Source organism: Alligator sinensis, unplaced genomic scaffold, assembly GCF_000455745.1.
Source record: "Alligator sinensis unplaced genomic scaffold, ASM45574v1 scaffold608_2, whole genome shotgun sequence".
Lineage (NCBI taxonomy): Eukaryota > Metazoa > Chordata > Crocodylia > Alligatoridae > Alligator > Alligator sinensis.
Genome location: NW_005842527.1, coordinates 814,701 through 842,315, shown reverse-complemented (window position 1 = coordinate 842,315; position 27,615 = coordinate 814,701). Strand labels below are relative to the sequence as shown.

Below are 27,615 nucleotides of genomic sequence, written 5' to 3'. Positions count from 1 at the left end.
TATTATCGCTATTGTACATAAAAGTAATCAAGACATCAAGACATGGGGTTTTTCTGATTAACTATTTGTACACCATGGCAATATTCCAATTGACTTAAATTCATTGAAGTACAAAAGACGACATACAAAAAGATGCATGCCTTATCTGTCTTGATTTTTACTGGGACCTTTGATGAATGCGACACCCTTGCATGTTCAGACAAACAGGATAAACGGCACGGTATATATATCTAACATGTACTGCACATAGTTTACAGTTAACACGTTTGATGTTCATTCACACACATCAATTACTTGCTCTAATTCTATAAGATTTGTACTGGGAGGGTCACTGAAGCCTTAAAGCTTGCTGGGTGCTAAGTGATGATCAATGAGCAAGATTCTGAAATGTCTCAGGAAGCAGAAATGGTATCCCATCTGCATTACATGGGAAGTTAGCCCTGAGTATCAAGCTCACTGTGGTAGAAGCAGTAACAGTGCTGCCTGTGTATATCTGGCTGGAACTAACTTCATTTTTATTACTGACAGCACAGTATAATAGAACAAACCATGTCCTCCGGAACAAAAGCATAGCTTATCTTGAGCACAGGTCAAAGTCACTACACGTAGCTCTTTCAAAATCCTGGAAGTGCTTGGCTAGGGGTGGAAAAAGCTGAGCAAGCTGAGTTGTGGGGAAGGGGCATAGCCCCATGAGCTTGCTCACTTGCCACTGGCACTGGGCTGTTCCACGGAAGTCCCTGTAGTGCTGATGTCTTTCATGTCAGTGCTTAGAATCTGCAGTGCTCAGGCCTTGACCGCCAAGGGTTTTAACGGATGATGCACAGAGTGTGTTTCTATTCGAAATTATATTACAAAAGCTGACACTTTTTTAGTTATGGGCAACCTGTACCTAGGCAAAGACAAACGCCTCTAGTAAAAATTTTGCCAGTGCATGAGCAGGGTTTTGAAACACTCCTCAGATGGTAAATGGACATGCTAAAGCATAATGTATTGGTACTTGCTTTTTTCCACAGGTCTGCCTACGTTGTCTTTACCCTGCCTTACGGTAGCCCAATACTTCTCTAATCTCTCTCTTTCTAATGTAAAATACTTGGCTCTGGCTAACTGTTATTTCAGAAGGGGAAAGAATGAGGTGGAAGGCAAAGATACTCTGCCATCCAGTGGTGGTCTCTTCAAGTTGCAGCATTTTTCTGCACACAGGGTAAACATAGGTACAAGGTTATTTTCAGACATAGCCTGAACTGTTCTTGTCTTCTGTCTACAAATATATATGTATCCAAATTAGTAACTGGACTGAGAAATGGGAGAGCTTACCATATAGCCAAAGGAGAAGAACAGATAGGTCAGCTGGCAAAGTGATCTAGAAATAGTTTTTATTTTGAAATTTTACTGAGGAGCTTGGTCACTTGCTAGAGGCAGAGGTTAATGGAAAAAACTGTGAAGGGGAGAAAACCAGCTATCTACACCGTCTGTTCAGAGATACATCCCATTTATGAGGTAATCAGACTCCTCAGATGTAATGGGTCGGGCTTTCTTCAGTTTCTGTCTCACTAAACGCAGCCGGCAAGTGACCATAAGTAGCAGTAAAGCAGTGATCGCCAAGCCTAAAGCCAGGGGTAGCACAGCACCTAGAAAGAAGTTAAAAAAACTGTGATGGAGAACTATTAATAGGTCTTTTTTTTGTAGGTGTATCAACTAGACTAGTGTTTCTCAATCTGTGGGCCGCAAGAATATATGAAAGTGTTGCGAACAAGCTTAAAAATGGATCAACAAACTTTAAAAATGGATTTTCCTTTAAAGAAGAAAACCTGAAGAAGTTCCAGCTTGCATGGGGCTGCTCACCCCCTCCCCCTGGTCACACACACATCCTCCTACCATGTACACTGGGGGCCTGGGGGCAGAGGGCAATGGGTTGGGAGTGAGGGGCACCGGCAGGGCCAGGGGGCTGTTTTCTACTTGGACTATTTACAGGGTTGGGACTGGCCATCGGTGTTTACAAACGGGTCCTGGCACAAAAAAGTTTGAGAGTCACTGAGCTAGACTGGAGTAACACAGAGCCTTCTAGTTACCCTTAGGAGAATCACACACACACAAGCAGCAGTGTTAACAGAGCACAGTAGTACTCCTTTCCTTTATTTATCTGGGTCTGTCATACTAGCCTCTTTGATAATAAAGGTAAAAAATACAGTTCAAGAAGTGTAGCCAATAGATCAGGGCTGGACAATCATTTCGAGCTGAAGGTCGCTTACTGAGTTTTGGCAAGCCATCGAGGGGCGGGGCTACCCATGCGGCCCTTGACAGGAGCCCCACCCCCTTGTCGCCATCTTAGGACCAGAAGTCCCACCCCCTAACCCCTAACCTTTGCTACCAGAAGTCCCTCTGCTTGCCCCCTGGAAGTACTCCTTTCAGCAAGGGGTTTTGCCATCTCGAAACCAGAAAAATACCAAATTATATTCTAAAAATTAAACCTACTACAACGTTCATTCATTTCATTTCAAAAAATATTTTTGTCCTGATTTACGTGTGATTCTGTAGTGTACACAGAGGTGATAGTGTAATAGCTTAACATGAAATCTTACTCTTGTATATTGTGGGAGGGTGGGTATAGGTTTGTGGGTATGTGGGGTGTGGGGAAGGCAGGGAGGCAGGAGCAGTCCCAGGCCAGAAGCCTCCAGAAGCCCCTGGGAGGTAGAGGCTTCTGGTTGGGGCTGGGGGGGGGGGGGGGGGGGGGGGGCGGGAAACAGGACAGGACTGGCCCAGACTTGCTGCTGCAGCTGTTTAGTTCTGCCACCGGCTCCCCCTGGGTTCTACTGCCCCTGGCTCCTGTCATCTTTGACAGGCAGCCAAGGGCAGATAAATATTAATTTTCTAAATTTTTTAGCGGTCCCGCGGGCCAGATAGAATGGCCTGGCGGGCCGCATTTTGCCTGACCCTGCAGTAAATTGACATGCATAGGAAGAGTCTTACCTGTCTCTGGGACTGGGTGTCCCCCTCCACCCTGATCGCTCTTCAACAAAACAACGTCGTTTTCCGTTTTATCACCTGTCCTTTTCCCTGAGGAACTATTATCTGCAGAAAATCCAATGCAAGATATATGTATTGTGGACAGTGATTCAGGAAGCACATTTGCTAGAACCCCATGACAGACTATTCAAATAATAGGACCTTGGATACATTTAGCAAACTGCAAATCAAGAGCTGCAAATCCTTACTTTACATTTTGAAAAAAGCCATTTGAGGCTCAAGCTGAAAGGAAAAAAATTCTACATTATAAACCAGCCACAGCATATCACCAACATGCAGATCTCTGCATTGCATATGGGTTAGAGAACTAAAACAAATCCCAAACAAAGTCAGCAATAAAAGGAAGTAAGAGGTATAAGCAAATGTCAAGCAAAATTTTACTTAAGTAAAATGACATATATTTAAAAACTAGGAGATGTCTAATGATGTTAACATTTAAAAAATAATCAGCTGTGGTAAATCAGGACTTGCATAAGTTTCACAAGCAACCTTAATTCAGACTAATATTCCCATCACATTGTATAGTTTGGTATTTGAGTAGTCTTAAGATATAAATATGTCTGGAAAACATTCCACACTGAAGTGAGGAGGATATAGTGAATTGGACTTTTCAGCCCACTGCAGAATACCAGCTATAAAAGAGTGTTGACTGTGTAAGGAGGGCTGCAAAGGCACGTGTTTTATCGCTGCTAAGAAGTGATTGTTTTGGAACGCTGGCCTGCATGCTATGGGAGTTTTGCTTGCCAAGAGCTTATTCTCAGCCTGTTTCTTCCATCATGCTTGCACAGTCTGAAATGCTTTATGTATTGCACTACTGAGCAATAATGGGATGACTTAATGAAAACTGATGGACTTGACCCCAACAACCCCATAAAAACAGACTGATGCTCACCTCTTACATTTGTGTTTAATGGTAATATACACTGAGCGCATCTACACGAGACACTAGAAATGCAGTAGACTAATTCTACTGATCACTAGCCACGCCAATGCATTAACACATAGTAGAATTAGCGTACTGTGCATTAGTGTCAAGGGAAAAAAAAGGTGTGCTGGTGCTACTGCACAATAGCGTTGATTATGGTGCATTAAGTTAGTATCTGTTATTACGGGTACTAACTTAATGTGCTGTAATTACAGCGCATTAATGCACATGTAGACGTGCCCATTATGTGGGACACTTTGGTTGTGATATTAACTACTCCCCATCAGTTCTGGGAACTGTTACTGTGTCTGCAGAAGTATCCTGTAGTACAATATCAATGCTGAGGCAGATGCTTCCTCAGCCTGATGCAGAGTGTTTCTATCTGAAAGCTTGCAAAGAAGACTTTTTCCAACTATTTGGTCTAATAAAAGATAACAGATTTACCCAAAGAAACTTGTCTGCCTAATTTTTGGAAAAATCATATGAATTAAAACAAATTTGAAACAAATGCACTTATCAAAGTGCACTGACTCTGCCAGAAACTTGCAACACGTTTCCCTGAGCCCTTCCTGGAGTCCTAACCCTGAGCTAACAAGATGAGTGCTGCTTTTACTGACACATCTTTGGAGGAAAGTTTGTGCGCTTAAGTTTCTTGTTTGTCAAGTGGCTTGTTTACCAATATTAATCTAAAGCAAGTCTATGTCAAGATTTGGTCTTCTGACTCTCCTTATTTTCTTGTCTGTCTCCAATATAGTGTGCTTTTATTTAAAGCCATGGACATGTGAGCAGGATATCCTAGGGAAAAAAACTTCCCCTAGGAAAAAATGCTGGGAGCACTTGATACTATCTCTTGAATCTATTGTAATCCAGAGCAATTTCCACCTGGGACCGCTGGCTGTTTGTACATAGTTGCTCTGAGTCATTTCCCTTGAGGTTTCCTGTCTTGGGACAACTCCTTGTGTAGTCACATTTAAGAGAACTGGAACTGGCTGCATAGGCTTTAATTGTAGCTACTACTGCTGGATGCTTCTGTAGCAGAAGCTTTAGTAAGGCAATGGCTTGGCATTTAATCAAGTGCTGTAATTCTCTCACTGAACAGTGCTGCAAAGCACCTGGCATAGAGCAATCTGAACAGAGAGACAGAAATTAGGCCAGAGGAATGCAGAGCTGTTACAGTGATTTATACTGTGAAAATCTTTGGCCTGTTCCTAAACTCAGACCTCCTACATGGTTGTGGTTGCTAAAGCTGCTGCCCCCAAGACTTCTGACTATAGTTGCAAATATTTTGGCCACTCCATTAGGGAGAACCAAATCATAAACTTGTTACAGCAAACTATTCAGAGCACAAGGTTTTTAGCATTCATTCCCGTCAAAAGCTATGGAGCTCAACAGCTTCTGACCCCATTTGGAAACAGTAGAAATGAGCTGGCCTGTTGTCAACAGTAAATAATTTTCAAAGTGTGATCAAGGTACTAGAAAATTGCCACCATAGCAAATCCAGACAGAGCTTTAGCAGTTTATCCTATCATAGGGTTTTGTCCTGCTTGCCGTAACCATATTATCTGAGTGGCTCTACTAAAGGCATGTATTTATGCGATAGCTTTGCTGAGTTTTTGGCTGTAGCTGTGTTGGTCTAAGGACATAGGAATGCAAGGTTCTTTGGGTAGATGTGTTATCTTTTCTTAGACCAACTGAGTAATTGAAAAAATGTTATTTGCAAGCTTTCAGGTACAATCACCCCTCTTCAGGCATAGGGAGTCTATACTGTTCTGAGATCTCAAAGGACAGCATTCCTTGGAGATGTCAGAACAGCAGAGTCTCCCTGTGCCTGAAGAAGGGTGATTGCGCCCGAAAGCTTGCAAAGAACTTTTTTTCAGCTACTCAGTTGGTCTAAGAAAAGATATCACATCTACCCAAAGAATGTTGCCCGTCTATGCAATATATTTCCGCATTTATGCATGTGCTCCTGGAGTGGGGAGGGCACTTTAATTAGAGGGGCTCCAAGAGCCACTCTAAGTAAAGTGCCCAGAGCATCTCATGTATCAGCGTCCCCGCACTTCAAAAGCTTGTTTGACGGGCTTTAGATAAAGCGCCCTGCCACTATTTCGACGTGAGGCGATGCTGATACATGAGACGCTGAAGGCTGCTGAAGCACGGTAATTTCCAAGCTCCAGCAGACTCTATTTATTGAGTCTGCTTTGACGTGGTGTAATTACAGAGCATCAGAGCAGCCTCACTGCTCGTATATAGGCGTCCTTTGTTTCCAGGGATAGGTTTACTGATGGAAAGCTCCCAAGTAGTGGTGAAAGGTAAAAGGAGTCCCATCTACACCTGCAATAATAACCATCAGGGCAAGTAAAAGCAGGAATAAGAACAAGCCTCCCACATCTTATGAACTGTAATAATAACAACAACAGTAATATCCCTGACTGAAAAAGGGCTCAGATGCCTTGGTTTAGCTTCCAGTTCCTGTGTAGTGACAAAGGAACTCCGTGATAAGTCCCTGGCCCCTTTTAACTCACTGTGATTTGTTTGTTCATACCCGGAATACCTAAATCAAAACTAGATGACCTTGTGTTATACACTTCCATCCAGCCACAAGTTATTGGGCTTTATACAGGAATTACTGGCTGAAATTCTTTGGCCTTTCTTAGGTAGTAGGTCAGCCCAGACGATCCTAATGGTGATCTTCACATTTACAAATGTAAGACCTTGTTTTCTTTCATAAGTGATTGCAGGAGCCTGCATTTTAAGTCCTCACCCCTTTTTACTCCTGGTTATTTTGTTTGTCCATACCCTCTGAGTGATGGATGCCCCCCACCCCTGTGTAGACAGTTTCAAGAGCTAATTCCACACTATGAAATTTATATTTATTTCTTGTTTGATTTTTCCCCAGTTGTGACTTCAAGCCATTGGATTGATTAAACCACAACATTTACCTTCCTAACCTATACTTTCACGTACAGAATAATTATCAAATACAAAATAATTATCAAAAAAAGGGTCAGACCTGGCTCTGAACTGGAATGAGATGATGGATCCATTGTGGTCTGTTGTGCAGTCACACCTGTTAATAGGTATTTTGAAAAGAGTGTCACCACATTGAGATTTAAATCTCATATCATTATCTTTTAGGAGGCATAGTGATTCAGAATACTGTCTTTTTAACACTGTGGTGATCTAGAGTTCAATTTGCCTGACCTACAAATAAATTTAGCTTGCTTGTTCTGATGTAGTCCTTCACATGATATATATGCGGACCATTTCACAAAAGCACTTGAGAATTTGGAACGCCAGCTCAGGAGAGGACCCAGCCTTAAATAGGAAGATTGCTAAGAGTTCTTCAGAAAAAGCAACACAGCATCTTGTAAGAAAATCTCATGTCTGCCTCCTGAGTCTTACACCTGTGCATTAAGTACCTGGTTTTTAAAGACCTTTACTTTTGTAAAGTGCAACAAAGTCTAACTGATTTTTTAAGAGGGGAAAATAAAAACCCAAGTGCTTGGATTTAGACATTTTCATGAGAAATTCATTAGCACAGATTTCCCAACAAGGGGCATGAAGAATATTCTGTAGACCCACTATGATTATTAAAGCTTCATGTTTCATGTTTATTGGCTTACTTTCTGATAAGTATTTTGAATTGATTCCAAACTTCAATTTTTTACTTTTGTTTCTGTAGAAACAACAAGCAAAAAAGAATTTAATTTAATTAAGGAGTTTTTAAGGATCTCTAAATCGAAGTATATTTACTCATAAAATATAATTTCAAAATGACAAGTCAACATTTCATGTCAGAAGTGCTGAAATGAAACGGTCCATAACGACCATGATTCTATAATGTGGGAGTGAGGTCACTCACCTGGAGGTGTCCTGGGTTCTTGACCCTGCTATTTAAAACTCTTTAATATAAAATAAATCAACAACCCCAGGAGCTGGAACTAAAACCCAGGAATTCCCCTCCTAGTCTAAGAAATCATGCTCCATCTTCCATGGTCTTTTCTCTCTGGGCTAAGCTTTTTATTACTCCACACATAATGTAACAGCAGCTGGATGGGTGGAGAGTGCCCATCTGAATAGCTTATAGTCTGTTAATTAAAGCACACTCCTGAGAGGTGGGAGATATAGGCTGGAATCCCCTCAAGTAGATGAGGAGACTGAACCTGGGTCTCCTACCTCCCCCAAAACTATTATAAAATGGCTGCAGCATCATCCCACTCTTAATCTTTCAGAAGAAAATGGTCATCACTGCATTTTAGATAGAGCCTGAAGTGGTAGGTGTTCTCTGAAAATGTCTACCAAATGAAGGTCCTCAGCTGAAGTGGGTGACGGCACTCCTAGTTTACGGATCTTGCTAAGGTTTAGGCATAGAGTGGCCATATTATTTTGAAGGAAATCTGGGACACTGTCCCCCCTGGCTAATCCCAGCCTCAGGTAGAAGGAGCTGTGCCCAGCCCGGTCTGCTCCCCACATCCAGCCACTGCTCAGGAGGAGTCGGGCGAGGCAGTGCGGGAGGGGTGGCACCAATCTGGCACTTCTGTTTCTATTTTCACCACCAGGACAACCCAAAAAATCCAGGACTGTTCTGGTCAAACTGAGACGTATGGTCAGCCTACTTAGGCATGACTAGGCACTGAGCTGCCTCTGTCAAAAATAAGCTGCTTCTAGACACATGCAGAACAAGAACTTTAAGCAGCTGGGGAGCTTTAATGACAAAAAGCAAAATCCGTTGGTTAGGTGGCACCTGAGCGGGGATTGTGAAGACTGTGATTTTGGATTTAGGCAGGATTTGGAGACTTAAATCTGATGTTCAGTACTTGAGTTCCATTTTGGATCTAGGCCAAAAGCTATTTTAACTTTGCCAAGATGTCAGTAGAGACTGCTAGTTTTTCTGGACAAAAATATGAGACTCTATTGAGATTTTATTCTGCGAGGAATTCTTAACTTTCATTGAAATGTATTTAAATTCTGATAGAAAAACTTTAAAAAAAGTAATATTAGAAGTCCAAGAGTTAAAAAGAGACAAATGGAAATCTTGTCTGGTTAAGAAAAAGTGAAGTAAGTAGGCTCTGGTACCATACCTCTCCCTGATTCCCTATGCCAGTTTTCTGGGGTTTACAATTGGCTTTTTATTTTTAAACCTGTTTTTCCATGTTCTCTGATGCATGAAAGACTAACAAGGGCAGGTGACCGAGTAAATAGCTGTGCAGGGTAAGCACGGAAACAGACAATACAAAAGGGCAGTCAAATGCCCTAAGTAAACCTAACTGAGAAAAAGCCACAACTACCTTTTCAACTAACATGCATTTATAATCTTAGGTAGCAATTAGCTTTATAAAAGGTAAAAGGATTTCAGCAGAATGGGGAATTTTAGATCAGCCTCTAGTCTAGAGAGCTCCTGTCACATACTGCACTGCCAGAGGAAAGAAAACTCTACAGAATATGTCCCCTTTTTCCCACCAGAGGTAATGTTTTACCATGGATTTTTACACATTCACTGAGGCAGTCAGATTCTTGAAGGAAGTTGTTTTCATTCCCTTTGCAGCCGCCATAGATGAAATGTAAGCAAGTGCCTGAAGAAACATCAAAGTGCCAACGAGGGAAGTGCCCTTTACAAGGGCCGGCAGCAGGGGGTGCTAAGCACTGCTCTGTTGTAACAAGAAAATAATACTGTATTTACAATGAGTTGGATTTCTGGGAGCTTAACTCTAAATATTAACCATGTGAAAATGGTGTCTCTTGTACTCTGTGTGTCTGTAAAAGGCTCTGGGTATGGCAGCTAATTTAATTTACTTGCCATGCTAATTTTTTAACTTCTCAGCAGCGGGCTATTCATGCTTTGAGTTAAAAAGTGAACCAATTTCACTGCAGCTTCCATTATTGGCTAAGAGAGTGTTCTGTATTTGCTCACAGCCATGGTATCATTCACTGACTCTCAATAGCTTCTTTGCCTCTGAAGGCAACAGTGTGTGGGGTTTTTGATCTCCACAGGTGAAAGTCCATGAGTATATCAGGCTATGAGCTGCGTGTGGCACTGAACCTTCTGCATTGACACCAGATGGTCATGCACTTAAGTGCAGTTCTAGAAAAGAAAGCAACTTTAATATGAAAAATATTTCCCCAGAATCAAAGCCCTTGATGGTTCACATTGGGACAGCTGCTGCCACCCTTACTGTAGTGCCATGGCAGGCACATACTGCAGTGTCTGGGGCAGAAATGTGTTCACACTTATCTGGGTGTTTTGTTGGTTGGATTTTAATTCTAGTGCTTGGAAAATGTAACTTCCTTTTTTACCAGCTGCTAGAAAGGCCACTGGTAGGCCTTAGAGATAATTTTTGGTATATTTATTAACCACTTATAATTTCCCCTACTTTTACTACATTTGCAAAACGTTACTTGTGAGTAGGTGTCAAAAATGGCACAAGGTACTCCTGTGTCAATAGGGCGTGACTGACTGAAACCATTTCTTACCTGGTACAAACCCACCAGTTTGTTTCTTTGGTCTCTGAGAAAGCGTCTGGTTTGACTTGTCTGCATCAAACGAAAGTGGTTGATTTCTTATAGTGGCTTTCAGGGTGTTTTCTGCAGAGAGGTCATCATCTGCATTTTTAATCAGCCCCATGGGTCTTTGCTGGGCAATGCCAATAGCTGCATTAGTCACTGTTTTTCGGCCTGGACTGACTGAATTAAGGGAAATAAAAATATGCTTTTTATAAACATAAGGGCAATAATGTTCATGTGGAATTAAAGTGGATGGCTGTCTCGTACTGGAAAAGACTGCACTCTAACGTAGCATTCATGTTTAATAGACTCTGCTACTGCTCAACATTCAAACTCAGTTTAGATGGCAGCTTTCTTTGGCACTTGAAACACTAAATATAAATTTTACACTGGATTTAGGTGCTTGTTTCTTACTGAGTGAATCCCCTAAACAAATCTGCTGTCTGAAAAGCAGCAGCACGGTGTGAGCAATGTACTCCACCCACATGCGTACGGGATAAGTGCAAATTCTGTGTAACTGCATGGCCTTTTTCAGTCTCAAGGCTATGCACTGTAATGGACCATGCTGCATGATTAAAGCCATTAATCAAACCAAGCTGTTAATTTCACTGTTCTGATTATTGCAGCAAATCTGAACAATAGCCAGTCTCTGGTTTCTCTGTTGTCCTATTGCTTGTTACATTCCCCTTCCTTGAAAAAAAGCATTCAAAACTCTTGGCTGCCAAGGGCAGTCTTGGGGGTGTTGTGTAATTATAAAAATAACCTTATTAAATCTTTTCCTTCCTTCACAGAACTTGCATGAAAAACCAAACCACGATCACCTCTGCTTAATGGTCATTTTTCACTTCATGGGAGATTGTGGGCTATGGCCTAGCATACAGGTGTCAAACACATGGCCTGCCAGAGCAGTATTATTCGGCTCCTGGTGCTGCCTGTGGGTTTTATCAGATGGCCCTGAACACTATAGGGGCATCCACTCCAGCTTGTGCCCCAGAGCAGCTGCTGTGAGTAGCACATGTGACTGTTCTGGGGCTATGAGGCCACACTGCACAGCCCGGTGGCAGCGGTAGCTCTTGGGCTGGAATATGGGTCAGTCTGTGGGTCCAATGAGGCCACAACCTGGCCCTTGGCCACTCATGCTGCCTTGGGGACCAAATGAGTTTACACTCCTGCCATAGCAGTTTAAACGTTCAGGTATTTCTCTTCACAAAATGGTTGGGGCTGCTTTGAAAAATGTCTTTCAATTACAGGACTAGGCTGATTAATCTGTTGTGGGAATTTACAGGACCTCCCTTGCCCTATTGAACGATTACCTTACCACCTTTGAAGTATTTACTCTCTTAAGAGGTTTGATTCTGACTAATGTGGAGAAAGTGGTGAAGAATCTGAAGATGAAAAGTGTGGTATGAAAATGATCACACAAGGATCAGTCCATGAGTCTAAGGAAAGGAAAGAGAAATGAGAGCAGCAGAATAAGGACAATGGATTTCAGAAAAGCAAACTTCAAGTAGCTTTTAATGGTAATTGTTGAACTAGGAGAGAGGACCTCTGCCCATGAATGATGCGTGCCCCCAGCAGCTGGGGGGCACGGCAGCAGCAGGAGAGTGGTGGCGGCAGCGGGAGCATGGTAGTGGTAAGCAGGGGAGCTCCTGCAGATGCCACCAGCGCTGTTGGTGGCAGGGAGGAGGGGTGGTGAGTGGTGACTGCCCACAGGTGGTCAATGGCGCCTTTTTGTAGGGGGTGCACTGCCACGCTCAGGGGGTGCACATGCACTCGCGTGCACCCCTACACATCACCCCTACCTCCACCTCCAGTTTGATTCAGTATTTTCATTAATGACTTGGATGATAATGATATATTATATAAATAGCTTCTATTTTGTGGATAGCAACAAGTTGTGGGAGGCTTTAGATACAGTGCATAGAGAAGTGTGTCCGGAAGTGATTGATCTTGGTGAATTAGAGAAATGGTCGGCACTCAACCAGATGAAGTTCAAGAAAGACAAATAAAAAGTGCTACACTTAGGAAAGAGAAAACAAATGCACAAAGTCAAAAATGGGAAATAAGGGTTGGAGGTTACACTGGATCATGGACTGAATGAATCAGCAGTAGTCCTCTGTTGTCCTTAGTTCTCTGAATTCAGGTATGTCAAGGCATCAAAGGCTAATCAATCTAGTTCATTTCAGCCTGAGAGTATCCATTCAAGGATCCCTATCACTGCACTAAGTGTTCATATGACTCACTAGGCCAATCCGTAAAAAAAAGCTCCCCCCCCACCCCCAAAATAAAGACCACTTGCAGTCCCGTGAGATGCTGCCTTATTCTTTGAAGTCAGTAAGAGACATATTGGACAGACGTAAGGAACAACTGTCTGTCAATATAAACCACAGATTGCCTCATTTCTTTATAATTGTGTTAAAGTTGTAATCCACCCTTCCAGGTGCATGAAAGCCAATCTGAGCCTCTAGGGGCTGCTTTGAAGAAGAGCAGCATGACTAAAGTGGCTGGCAGAGGCCTGTGAAGAATATTAAGGTATCCTTGGAGACAGCTGTGTGGCAGAGAAACTAGAAACTCCTGACTGTGTGAAGTAATTTAGATGAACAGTCCACAGGACCACCAACAAAGCCAGGGCACATAGCCTCCAGCAACTTAATGGAGCAAGAGACAGGATGAATATAAAACAGAAGAAAGAATTTAGAAGTGAGAAAACAGCAGCAATATGTTTCTGGGAGCTGTACTTTCATTTCTGCTGTCTCTGAAGGACATTTTGGACTACTCTGGAACTTTGGCTGCAGGGATCTGACAATTTTAGCACTGTAATAATAACCAAAAAGCAGGGAAGGAAAGAGTCCTGGCCTAGCATTAGCTACCTAGAAGCACCTGAGACCTTATGGGAGGTTCCCCAAGAAAGAAACCAAACAGCCTGAGTGCAGCCAGGTGAGGACACACCCCACTAAAAAGTTAAGAAGAAATAGTAAGGTGGCTTATGCATAAGATGGCAAAAAACATAATGCCAACACTTCATTCAGGACATTCAACCTCAGCTCTAATTAGGGGAGGGACAGAGGGGTAAAATAGTGTGACAGAGGAATAAAAAGTGTTTACGTATCTGATAACGAGCAGTTAAGGCACGGGTGGGCAATTATTTTGGGGAGAGGGCCACTTACTGAGTTTCGGCAAGCCATCGAGGGCAGCATGACAGGCAGCCCAGGGCAGATGAATATTAATTTTCTAAATTTTTTAGAGGCCCTGCAGGCCAGATAGAATTGCCTGGCAGGCCACATCCGGCCCCCGGGCTGCATTTTGCCCACCCCTGAGTTAAGGGATTCAGCCATATACTCCTTAGTCACTTTCTGAATAAGACTTAGCTTCTGGCCAACCTTCATTTTGCCCCTCTAAAATACGCAAAACATGTATATAAATATAAATATAATAATTTACTAGGAAGTTGAATTCCTGTTTATTCTCTATTCAATGGACCCACTGTGAATAAAGCATGAACTTAAACTATATTGTTCACTGCCATGCAATATAATTAATGTAGTTAAAAAATACAACCTTACTCTTCCACCTACTCTTATACAAGATAACACTACCGTATAATCAACACTTCATAATAGCAGAGCAATTATTCCACTCCTATTCATAAGAACATTAGCATGCACTAGTGCATCAAATTGAGGGAGTATACAGAACTCTGACACAACTACCATATTCTCAGAACCACCTGGGAACATATTTTTTCTAAATCTTAACTACACTCCTATTGTAGTCATGGGCAACTGGTGCCTCCTGAGTCTGGGGGGGGCACCAGTAGCTGATTGCCGACTGGGGTGGGGGCAGTCACCGACCCTGGAAGCCCTGGCAGCAAAACCGTAAGTGCCGGCAGCAAAACCAGAAGTGCTGCTGGTGCTTCTCTTGAAGCTCCCACTTCCCAGCCAGCACCAATCTCAGGGAGAGCACCGGCCAGCACTTCTAGCAGTGCCCACACTCCCCAGCCGGCAAGGGCAAATCTTGTGGGGCACATGCCCTCCATGCGCCCCCTCCAACGCATCGCCTATGATTGTACTGCATCAAGAACAGGCAGTTAGCAGTGCAGCTGCTTTACAGAACAGATCACAGGAGCAAAGTCAAAGCCATGTGAAGGTGCTCAGCTGGAGTGGTGAAGTATGTCAGAACGGTGGTGAATTGGCTAGACACCTTAGCTGCTCATTTTGAGGCACCCAACTATTTCAGATTATTGCAATGTGCACAGCTAGAGCAATGCATACTCTACATTAAGTGTCTGACCTCTCAGCCATGCCTTCAAGTAATCTAAGAACCCTGAGCATAGCAGTAAAGAAAAAACCCCTGATATTTCAAAATGTGGTGTTGAGAACTGTGATTTTAAGTCTGTTACTTTAACATCTCCTGGAGTTTCAATATCCTTTTAAAAAAAATTAATTAATTTCTGTTAAATACCTAATGCCCTGTTATGCCCACTCTTTTCAAGAAAGGGCTTGAAATGCTAATTTTGATGTGAGAATGCAAATTGTGTATTGAAAAAGAGAGCAGAGAGATTAGCTTAACCTTCATTTTGTAATAAGCTCCTTTCCCAACCACTACTGCCAAGATAAAAAAAAAAAAACGTGTTATGTACTCACGGCTCTGACAAAAGGTTTCATCTGATCCATCAGGACATTGCTTCACTCCATCACAAGCAAACGTGATGTCTATGCAGCAGCCATCATCACAAATGAACTGGTAGCGAGAGCAAACTCCAACACAGCCTGTTGAAGGGAGGCCCAAACAGTGGGTGTTAAGTCTGAGAGTTATTAAATCTTAAGAACTATATTAAGTTTGTCAATATAAACATGTGGGGGAAAAAAGCTGAAGAGACTCAGCCTTTTGATTCTAGTCTAATACCTTATTGACAAAGAAGCTCTTAATAAAAGCAATAACCTGGAATCCCCCGTACTGCTGTGGTACTGCCTCTACAACAGGAGGAGCTGCTTACAGTTTGGGATTTCTAGCTCCTAAGTGTTCTTCTAAAGCAACTCTTCAAACTCCATGTAAACATAACCATGGCCTGCCCTATGATGAGGGGAGATCAAGACAGTCCTCTTCTCCCTGCTCCACCTCTTTACTTCCTGTTCTTTTCAGTGAGTGAGTTTTGAGAAACTCTAGTATCTGATGCCAAGAAGTACAGCGTATAGGGTAAAACCTAATATTGCTGTTATGCTGAGCAGAAGAAGCTTTCTTATTGCCCCTCTCCCTCCTTATGAGCTGTTCTGCAGTCAGAAAGTAGAGGGAACAGGGAGAAATGGTAACACTGAAAGGCAGTGACTACCAGCTGGTTTCCTGGGTGAGCTGCACAGCAGCTCTAAGGGATGGAAAGCAGTTCTGCTTCTACAATACAGAGGAAGCAAGGACCACACAGTTTGGGTAAGTGCTAAAGACAATCAGTAGCAAGTCTGGTTTGGATTTCAAAACTGAAGACAGTTCCTAAAGAAAACAATCGAGATCATCTTGAATTATGGGACTGCAACTGCATTTGCTACAGAAACCATTAATAACAGTGTATTTGTTTTGTATCTATTTGTGAACTGTATGCTACATGCACAAAACAACTTTATTTTTATGTTTGTGGGCTTTTCCCCGTTACGTGTTTATACTCTAATAAAACTGGTTAAAAGACCAATGAAGGGCATGATCCTATGTTCTTCACTTACTCAAGTGATTCCCTTGATTCAAACACAGTATGCCCAGGAATAGGATTGAGCCCATATCTTTGCAAGTGACCTTCACTAAAGAATTGGATTTCTGCCTGCTTTAATATTTAGATTCCTCTGGTAATGGAGAATGTCCCTGGACATTTCAGCATTGCTGTTAAATATTTAAGACTTTCCAGCAAACACACTTTTGACCTTGTAATTATCAGATTTTTACAAGTCACTATTGCTGAAGCACTTTCAATGCCAGCGTGTTTCTTTGCTTTTTAAAACTCCATCAATCCTATGTTTGGTTAAGATTGTACCAGCAAATTATTCTGTGTGAGTATCTCAAATTAGCGTTTAGTTCAGTGGTTAACAACCAGTCGATCTCGATCTATCTGTATGCGGTGGAATCAGCTGCAGTTGCGGGCTGCGCTTTGTGCCCTGAGCCCCACTGCAGCCTGCCCAGGAGTGGCCCAATGCCACGTGTCCCTCTGCTGGGCAGGCAGGAGAAAAGGCTCAGCCCAGCAGCAGAATGCACATGCTGTGGGGCTGCTCCCGGGCCAGCTGCAGTGGGGCTTGGGGTGCAAAGCCCAGCCTCTGCCGTGCACAGATGGGGAGGCACATTCAACACCAGGCAGCACGGGTGGCTGCAGCAGCTGTGAGGGAGGGAGTGGGGCTGGAGCAGGGGCAGGCCCTGCACAGCTAGGACATGGGATGGAGCCAAGAGCAGCAAGTCTGGGAGGCATGGGAGGGGGAACACGCAACCTGGAATGGCACAGGAAGCATGTGCTCCCAGATCTGCCCGCTGGTCAGGCCGGCTGCTGCTGCGGGCTGGGGATGGGCTGCGCTGGGCTTCACTCAGGCCAGGCGGTGGCAACACTGGGAGCGGGGCTATGGTGGGGCAGGGCTGCAGACTCCTCATAATTTGCCATAGTCCCCGCCTTAAATCTCCTCCCAGTGCTGCCACTGCCGCCTGGCCTGAATGCAGCATGGCCCAGACCCCCGCTGTGAAGAGTGTGGCACTGCCTTCCAGCCCCAGCCCCCCCCTCCCCCGCCCCTCCAGTGCAGATCCCAGGGGGAAGGTGTGGGGGAAGGGGAAGGCAGTGCTGTGTTCATCATGGTGGGGCTCTGGGCTGTGTTGCGTTTAGGCTGGGCAATGGTGGTGATGCTGGGAGGGGAGGTTATAGGGGGGCTGTGGTGAATTTTCAGGTGCCTGCAGCCCCCCCTGTAGCCCCGCTCCCAGTGCTGCCGCTGCCTGGCCCGAGCGCAGCCCAGGCCCAGCCCACAGTGGCAGCCAGCCCAACCGGCATGCAGATCTGAGGGCACACACCCGTGCCCTCCCGGGCTGTGTTCTCACCCTCCCCACCCCCAAGATGAGCCACTTACAGCTCTGTTCTGTGCCCTGGCTGTGGAGGGCCTGCCCCTGCTCCAGCCCCTCTCCGTTCCTTACCATTGGGGTGGGGTTAGGGGGAGCAGATCAAGGCCCCAGCAGTGAGGGAGGAAGTGGGGCTAGGGCTGGGGCCTCGATTTGTATCCCCACCCCACTTTCTTCTCCCCCTGCCCTTTTCACCATAGCCTGACCTCCTGGGGGTGTGCCCCCATATACTTTTTTTCTCCCTCTGCCTCAATCTGCACCCCCTTCCCTCCCCACAGACTTACCTGCTCGGGGAGTGTGGGGGGGTGGCACATGGTAGATGTTGGGTTCCTTTTCAATGCCAAGGGTGATCTCCTACTTAAAAAGGTTGGAGACCACTAGTTTGGTTATTAAACCTACACATTCCATAACAGCAACTTTTAAGAGCTAAGCACTCCAATGAAAGCAGGGCTTGAATGCACACTGCCTCTGCATGTGCTCAGGGGTAGAAGTGGGGGGCTCCATTTTAATTGCTGAAGAGCCACTCTATTAAAATGCTTCATTGTCATGTGTATTACACCCCCAGAGGTTTAAAAATGGCTGTGGGATGCTTTATCTAAACCTTGTTGAATGAGGTTTAGATAAAGTGCCCCAGAGACCAGTTTTAAATATGTGGTGGTTTATACATGTGACAATGAGGCCACACTAAAGTATTCTAATTAGAGTGCAAACCACCATGTGTACAGACAGTCAATTAGCTTAAAAATCATATTGTGAAAAATGCATTTTGTTAAACTTTAATGTTATGGCTAACATCCCCACAAATTTTGTGTACAGTAAGGGAATTTGTGCTGGTTCAACTACATTCATTTATGTCAGTTTGCAAATTTTTTGGAGACTATTTAAAAAAAAGGGAAAAAAAGAACTTTATATCACCACAACTGAGCACTTTATCGACTTGGCTTCTTTTCCATCATTTATGCTATTTGTTTACTTTTTGTATTTTCTAGAGCTTGTGGCTTTAAATACATCAGTTAGTTTCAGCCCCACATGCTTGTGCTGGCATAAAGCTGCAACAACTGGGGTGCAAACATTTAAGAGGGAAACATTTGAAAGCATAAAAGAAAAAACAAGCCAACTCTTTTTAGTTTAAATAAATGCTTCTTAATGTTATAAGTTTATGAAACCTTCAAGTTATTCATTTATTCTGTAGGGTCTCTTTCTATAGCAGGGGTGGGCAAAATACAGCCTGTAGGCCGGATCTGGCCTGCCACACACTTTTATCTGGCCTGCGGTGCCCCCAACAAATTGTACCCCACCCAGCCCATCCACCTGCGGGGGTGGGAGTGAGGGACATACACCTGCCCCCAACATATCCTATTATGCCTCACTTCCACCCTCGTGGGCAGAAGGGCGGGCCCTGTTAGCACGGGATGGGATGCTGCTGCAGGCTTTCACGGCATCCTGCTCCTTTTGGGCAGCAGATAGGGAAAAGGGGGCGGGGCTGCGGTTGGGCGAGACAACAGAGTGCAGGGTTGGGGCTGGCTGCACTTGCAGGGCACTGTAGGGAAGCCCCAGGCACTGGAGCAGTCTGGGATGGGGAAAGCAGCCAGCTCCAGCACCTAGAGCTTCCCTCCTGTGCCCTGTGAGTGAAGGGAGCAACAGGGAAACAAACGGCCTGGTGGGGGCTGCGCTCCTTGGCCAGCACTAACGTGGCAACAGAGCCAGGCACCAGTGCCCCCACCTGCTGCTGCGCCATAGGGGGAGTGTGTGTGGGGGGGGTCCTCACACTCCTCCCATCCTCCCCCACACCCCACAAATCACCCCCCCCACACCCCTCAGTGTTGCTTGCATTGACTGCAGAAGTGGACAGTGTGTTCCAGAGGCACACACCCACACCCCACAAATGCCACACCAATGGTGTACTGATGGGGAGGGGTTGGGGGGGCCATGACAAAAATATTTTTTGTAATAAAATTAAAATATGTTATAGTAGATGTTTGACATTTAGTGTATGATTTGTCTTTTTCTGGTTCTAAGATGGCAACCCCCCTCCCAAAATGAGTATTTCTGGGGGGCAAGGGGAGGGACTTCTGGTGGCAAAGGTCAGGGGTTAGGGTTAGGGGTGGGACTTGTGGTCCCAAGATGGTGGCCAGGAGGTGAGGCACCTGTTAAGAGGCAGGGATACCCATGCGGCCCTCAACAGCTCACCAACCCTCATTAAGCACCCCTCCACCTGAAATAATTGCCTGCTCCTTTTCTACAGTGTATGCCTTTGCCATGCTCTATTGATCCTCCATAAACTGTGCAATGCACCATTTTGATATGCAAGAGTGGGGCTGTTGTTCTGCTGTCCAATTCTGCATGTGCATCAGTAACCAAGTGATTCAGAAGCACAAAAGTATTATTTATTCCTCTTTACCAACAAAGTGATTTTTATCCTTCAAGTCTGAAGTAGCCATGTGAAGATACAGAAAAGGTACTGTTATAACTTATAAGCAGAGTAAGATTATGATATGTATTTCCATTCATATCTCCACCAAGACAGAGGAATTCATATAACCTGACAGTCATTCAAGCTATAATTTAAATAATTTTCTCACCTAATGCAGAGTGAACCATGGGAAGAATGGTCACAGAGATATTATCTGAGCTCCTTTGACCAGCAGTGTCTGTCACAGTCAGCTGGAAAATGTACACACCTTCTTGAAAGTGAGATAACTTTAGTGTACCTGGCTGAGGTACCTAACAAAAAGAAAAGACACGGCATGTTTATTTTTGAAATTCTCTTAAACAAGCTACTGTAGCATCAAGTACAGTATATTTCTCTTTCAAGTCTCACCAGATTGCTTAAGCTCATATATCAGTCAATAGCTATTGATCTTTTCCTGCTTTCCATTTGGTTTTGCCAAATGTTGAACTATTATGTAGTGGTCTTAATCATGAATGACATGTGCTCCCGGAGGCTAGGGGGACATGGCAACCGCCCACAGGGAGCGACAGCGGTGGTGGGGCTGGGGCGTGGCGGGAGCGAGTGGAGAGTTCCCACAGGCAACCACAGCAGTGTTGGTGGTGGGGGGAGGGGGTGATGGCGAATGCCAACTGGCAGTCTGTGACCACCCGCAGATACTGCCAATGGCGGCAGCGGTCAGCGGTGATCAGCAACCACTTGCAGATGCCACTGCCGGCATTGGCAGCAGGGGGTGGTGGCAAGCAGCGAATGCCTGCAGGTGCTGCCAGCAGTATCAGCAGTGGACAATCTCAGGGGGTGCACGTGCACCCATGTGCACCCCCTATGCGTCGCCAATGGTCTTAATAATAATTTTCTGTGCCCAAATACTGAGGCTCACTCTGAGACCCTGAGACTCTGAGACCCTGGGCAACCTCTCTAAACACTATAAGATCCATCAAGATATGGCAGGCAAGGTAAAAAGGGAGGGTAGCCCAAGGAGCCGGAGTGCGGCAGGAGTCACTTGGCCACCAGGGGGTGTTGCAGCCAGGTCTTGCTGTACAAACTACATCCATATTAATATGAAGTATGATAAAGAATGTATTTTTAGAACAAACTCTAAGGCTCCAATCCTGAGTTGGAATTTAGCACCTGATTCTCATTTGCAATTTGTAGGCAGAAAAAAAATATGCAACCAAACTTTGTAACCCAGGCAATAATTTGGGCTGGAGTGCCACTTAAATTTTGGTGAGCTGCTGAGAGCTGGGGGTGGGGTTGGCACTTATCCTATCTGGCCCACCAGCTGCCACTGGGAGCCTGAGAAGGGAGGGCAGCGCTCTGCGCTGCTCTGCTCAGCCATAGCTGGGGCTGGGCCATGCAATGTGCAGACCCCCCTGTATCCATTTCCCTGCCCACCCCCGCCTGGCTTCCTATTGGCACTGCACAGTCCTGCACTGCATCCACTGGCAGGCAGGCCCACAAGGGATGGGGTGTGATCCTGTCTGCCTGCTCACCCACAATCATCTGCTGCTGGCACTGTGTTTCATTGGGAAATTCAGGGACAGCTGTCAATGCTCATTGCAGTGGCTGGGCAGGTGGGATGGCTACTCAGAATGCTGCATCATGCCCTGTTCTGTGCAGACCCAGCTGCTGGCAGTTGCAGTGCCAGGACTGCACAGCTGCAATGCCAACAGGAAGCTGGGGGTAGGGTGAATGTGGGGGGAAGGGGTGGGGAATCTGTGTGCTGCACTATGCTTTGTGGCATGGCCCATTCCTGGCTGCAGCAGAGTGGAGCAGCATGGGGTGCAGCCATACCTCCTCAGGCTCCCAGTGGCAGCCAATGGGCTGGATAGGATCATTTGCCATGATGTATACAGCCCACAAGCCATATTTTGCCCACCCCTATTGTAACCAGATAAAGCTTGGGTTATGTCTCTCATTCCAGTTACAACACAAATGCAGTTTGTAGCAGAAAGGAAATCTTAAGCCTTAATATCAACGTTTTAGCCTAGTTAAAGAACACGGTCAAAAGTCTGATGCTACAACTTGCGGTTGTGTGGTACCTAGGCCCTCTGACTCGGACGTAGTTGGCACATGAATGGGCTCAGAGAAAACACAAATGGAAGTCAAGGGAGAGAGAATGAAAGCTGAGAGAGTGCTTGGGAGTCATGTTAAAAAACTATAGCAAAACACTGGAGTTATCAGGTGTCTAATCTCTACAGACAGTCCAAGTAGAAAGTAGAGCTACTTAGGCAAGAGGAATTATATCACGTGACACTGAAAGATCAGAGCCAGAAAAGTACCCGTGGGAACTGATTTAGATTAGCAAAGGGACGAAGACAAGAGAGAACAAGCAACCCATGGAAACTGTGATTTGGTAAATAGGCAGCTACAACAAGAGTAATAAAGATAAAAGGTCACGTTCAGAGGCCTAACCAGGTGCCAAGAACACTGCTGGGTTTTGGCTACACAAAACAATTGATACAGCTGATCTGCATTCTTGCTGTGTAATTTTGCTTTGGCTCTTAAAGTTGAAGCCACATGTTCTGTTCAGTGCTGTAATACAGGTCAGTTTTGGACCTGCTACCATCTAGTTCCCATATCTGGGTAAAAGCTTGCCTAAACAAGGAAGCAACTGTTGGGGAACAACTCTCTGTGAAGATACTCTATTCCTGAAGATATAATTTTATTCTCACATAAGCAGTGTGTTTATAAAACGGAGCAGTTATTCCTGCAGTTTTATTCTAGAATAAAACATCTGTATTGGGAGTAACTGCAGTGTAATGACTAATATTACTTAGGTGCCAAGTTCCAGGAAAGAGTTGACATCTGTGGATTTTAAATGGAGACATGCTTTTCCTAAGCTCAGAGGAACTTCTTTCATATTAGACTTCTGGTGCTAGACAACTTCTAGGAAATGTACACTTCAACAGAGCCATTGAGTGTGTATAGCACCTTCCAGGAAGCATTCAACATTTTACAGGATTGAGCTCCATGTGAGAAATACTGAGCAAAGATATCCCTTATAAACATCTTTAATAAAAAAAAAAATAGAAACATTGTGAAGAGTTTTGCTTTGACCCATTCAAAATGGCATCTTCATGGGTAAAAGTTATCAGGAATTTCCAAGGCATAAAAGAGCTCCCACTGTAATATCTGATTTACAACATGGTTTGTTGATAAATTCATTTATTTCTTCTGATGAAATTAATATCCCTGCTGTAACTTCTGCTTGCCAAATACAATGATTGTATCTAGTCCTGTTGGCATCTAGTTACATGATGCTTTGGCTATTGGTTCTTTCTTTTATGTTGATTTCCAAGTTTACTTTGCTTTTTAAAATTACTTTTTCCTCCCTCTGATTTAATGGCTATGGCCATTACAACTTAAAGAATTAAAATGCAATGACCTGTTCAGCCAAATTCTAGTCTGCAGAATGTATTTCTGTACAAGACAGCAGAATACAGCCTTGTGACTTTCTGGTTTCCCTTTTCTTCTCTTCCCTTTCTATTCTGAGCAGATCCTGGATCTCTCTTGCTTGTTCTAAATCTTTGATGAAGCTAGCAGCAAATTTCCAGGTTATAATTAAAAAAACCTGCCTGTTGCACAGTTCAGTGGCCACAGCACATAAGCAGAAATTAGACCAGCAAATTACTCTTAAACTAAATAATCATAAAACAAAACCTTTTCTTTCCACTGGCAGCCTGATACAATACGATAGGATCTCTTTATATAAGCCCTTTCAACACCTGTGACTTCTGTTTGTTCTTTTGTACTTAAATGCAAAGCAGCAGCTGTCTTTTATTTTGTTTAAACATCAACCCCAGTCTCTCTGGTACTTTTGGATGTATATACAGTTTTAAAAATAGACAACAGACTTTTGATGAACTGGAAGCAGGTTCCCATAGCGCGTATTAATTTAACAGCACTTCCATTTATGTCTTTACATTTTTGGTTTGTTGCATGACCAAAGTAATTTCTTTAATCATGATTATTTTAGAAAAAAAAATTTAAATAAATAAAATATTCTGAAAGGTGTTTGCTTAACAGCCCTAGATATTTAGCTCTTCGGTTTATCTACAAGAAAGGTGGCAGGTGTTCTTCAAATTCCATTCACGGTCTCTGCATACTTCACTACCTACCTAGTTAATTAATGCCTTTTTGACCTTTTAATCTTATAACAACAAAACAGCATATTAAGTACACAGACATACAATGGCATGCTGACTTGTGGCAAACTCCCATTTTGAAATCCCTAAAAATCATCTAGGATTGGGCTGATCAGTCACTGGGCTGATCAGTCTAAGAACTGGGCCTTGTAACATTTTTCACAATGCTCAGCATTGGCTTAACTAATACTTTTGAATATCCTAGTCCTATATTTTGTGAGTGGTATAGCAATATACACTCAGCTGGAAAGCTAAGCTACCACACCGACCTGAGAGTCACCTAGGAGTCAGTGTCAGCTGTGGTTCCTGGACTTAAGAGGAAGTGGGTGTGTCTACACGTGATGCTACCTCACTGTAACAATGCTCTAGGGCAATGTAGTTTTGGAAGACAAACTGTGATGCTGTAGCTACGTCGTCGTAGTGATACACTCCTTTGGTATAGCGTGTTGCTATGGAAACATAGGAAACATAAATGTTGGAAGTACTAAATGATGGTGCAGTAACAATGGCACCATAGGGGCACGTGTAGATATGCCCATTATGTGGGTTGGAAGAAGGCTGAGTAGAATAGAGGAAATGCTGTCAGCTAATCCTGCCAGAGACCACTTCCCAGTGACAGGAAGGGGTGAGCTACTAATTGGCATTGGGGTCATACTGGATCTGGAAAGGCTCCAAATCAGAAGGCAACTTAAAAGCACATTAGCCACCCCTTTCCCTGGGGTGTACCTGTATGGGCTGTGCTTCTGAGACAAGCAAAACACAAATTGCACAGAAGGTCAAATTCTGCTCAGTTCTATTGAAATAAATTGGGTCTAACTGTCATCTTTAATGAGGATGATTGCATTTTATAATGATGCAATGGAAGGAAAAAAAATTGTCCCAACAGCTGTCAGACCTAATTTACTAAATAGGTATAACTCAAAATATGTTCATCAAACCTTGAACAGTCAGTGGTTCCTTAAGGGTCCCCAACTTTAACTCCACACCCAGTGGCAGGCATTGAGGCTACCACTGCTTGGAGGGCTGTGTATTTTTCATGCAGCACATATCTATGCTGTGCACTATGGCACATTAATTACAGTGTTGGGACAGCAAAGGCTCTTGGGTATTATTGTGCCATTGGAAGACTGTTGGACTGGGGCTAAAGAATCATTGACTGGACACGTGGGAAAACCCACTCCTGATCTGTTGTATCATCCATCAAAACCCAACTGTCTTCTTACCAGTTCATCAAATCTTTTGTGAACTACATGGCAAGCTTTATTAAGACTGTGTATGTAAATACAGTAGGACCTTAAATTAACACTTGAGGGATTAAAAAAAAACTTGATTGCCTAATGCAGCTGTTGGGACAAACTTTGCCTTCAGTTGCTTGATTGTAAATCCTGAGCGTCTTCACCAAAGATGGGCACCAGCAGTATGCAAAATATCTACAGCAGTGGTTCCCAAACTGTGAGTCATGACCCACAATGGGGTTGCAACATCAGCCGATGGGGTCATGGGGGTGGGGAGCTGAGGATGGGGAGTGTGGGGCTATGCTGAGGAAATGGGGTTATGCTGAGGAAAAGTTTGGGAAGCACTGCTCTACAGGAATATGTGCTGGAATGAGTCCCCAGCATGCTATCAACACTGGGGGTGTGAGCGGTTGTGCATAAGACTTTTATTTCTGTAGTTTATGCAGTATCTGTGTTAGGGGAATTCTGTCCAGCCAGCAAAGGGTTGTTCTCTAGGTCTTTTCAGCTTCTTGAGGACCAGACCAGTGTCTAATTTTAAGATGAAACAAGACTGTATTTTAAACCTCAGGAATAAATTAAAAGTCTCGTATGATGATCATCTTGAAGCATCCTTTATTGGAGATGGTCTTAGTACAACACCTTTAGTTTCTCAGCAAGCTCTTACAACAAGTTGTTAGAGAAACTATTGTGTTATTTTAATAATGGAGTTATGGAGGTGTCTGACCTGGCTCCTAGAAGCTGAACAAGAAGGCAACATTTACAGTGAAGAGAGCAGAGCTGATTATCTAACAGATTTTTGGAACCTACTTATGTGATACTGTCAATTTCCCTTACTGCTAATTATGTGCTTTCCATCACTCATATAAAATACGTCTGTTGTTTTTTAAATTATCCTAACTTTACCATGAACCATGTCCACCTGAGTAAAGGGAGATCATTACATGTTTTATTTCCACATTTACAAAAGAACCACACACAGTTAACAACAAACAACTGATTTTAAAAGATCTACTATGTGTACCTTCATATCGACTGCTGGATCACCTTGCATTAAAGTCCACTCATACTGTATGATTCCATGGTCATCTAAACTTTCTCGGCCATCCAAAATCGCCCAATCTACAGGTGACTGTAGCACAATATCTTGTCCTGCCTTGCTCTGTGGAGGCTGGTCTTTTTCTTTAAAAAATAAAACAGATTAGTTATTCATTGGGGGAAACAGAATTCTTCCTACTTATTCTGTGATTGAGATGTCAGTTTATCATTTTGCTTCCCTATGGTTTCAAACCAAGCACCTTGCAGCAGATTCCATTTGTTATTCCTTAAAATTTCAGTGTGCATATGTTTTCATCTATTCAGTATTACAACAAGTTCACTGTTACAAGTACTAACTTACTATGGAGTTAATTATCTTAATCCATCCTAATAGCACTGCACGTGTAGACTCTGAAAAGTGTAGTGCAGAGCAAATTAGGCAACTCTGCAGTAAACATTTTATGTAGACTCACCCAGGAAATAGCAGGGTAGGGATGACTATGATCTTACCTCCTTGTACTGGACCTGGGCACAGACAAGCCTGTACTTAGCTGCTCACTCAGTGGGAGGGGGGAAGAAGGAGGAGTAAGCGCTTAACTCCTCATGCAGAGGCAGACAGGACAAGAGTGAGCTTACCTCCTTGCATGGAGCCAAGCAGAGATGAGCCTGGCTTACTGCCTTGCATAGGGGTCAGGTAGGGAAAAGTGAGTGCTTATCTCCTTGCACTGTACGGCACTCTCAAAGGGATCTTGCAGCACCCTAAGATGCACACCTGTTAGCAACCACTGCCTACATAGTTTGAGGACTTTCATGGGCTTCTAAACCTTCATTAAAATATATGGTTCTGCCATTTATAATGTACACAGATCACTGTTCTTTTCCTTGTGTTTTAGACAGAAACAAAGATATACCAATGAACATTAAATGCTGAATTTGAAGCTTAGTTATGCATACTTAAGTTTTCATGCTTTTAACTGTTCAGCGTTATTGAATGATGGTCTAGATGTAGCCAGGAAGGAAACTGTTGTATTCTCATGTTCTATTTCACTTGCAAATATGTTACATATGACACCTCAGCTGCACACACTGATGCTTCATTATATAGTAAATATGAAATTTATTTAATCGAGGAAGACCAATCTATGTGCACACAAAATCATTTAATACATGGCACCAACCCTATATTTACTGTATTTCCAAACCTAGCCCCGAACAAAGATTTATTAA

The 27,615-nt window shown here is 43.7% G+C and overlaps 1 protein-coding gene across 1 annotated transcript; it reads right to left on the bottom strand.

Moving 5' to 3' along the window:
- LRP11 (LDL receptor related protein 11) lies at positions 1-26,551 on the bottom strand (the record flags this gene model as incomplete). The annotated part of the gene is made up of 8 exons (XM_025213419.1): positions 1-1,628; positions 2,968-3,069; positions 6,960-7,016; positions 9,427-9,597; positions 10,421-10,630; positions 15,094-15,219; positions 20,104-20,245; positions 26,375-26,551. Coding segments are annotated over 8 exons (1,140 nt in total), but the record flags the coding sequence as incomplete, so codon positions are not given.
- Positions 26,552-27,615: the final 1,064 nt, after the last annotated feature.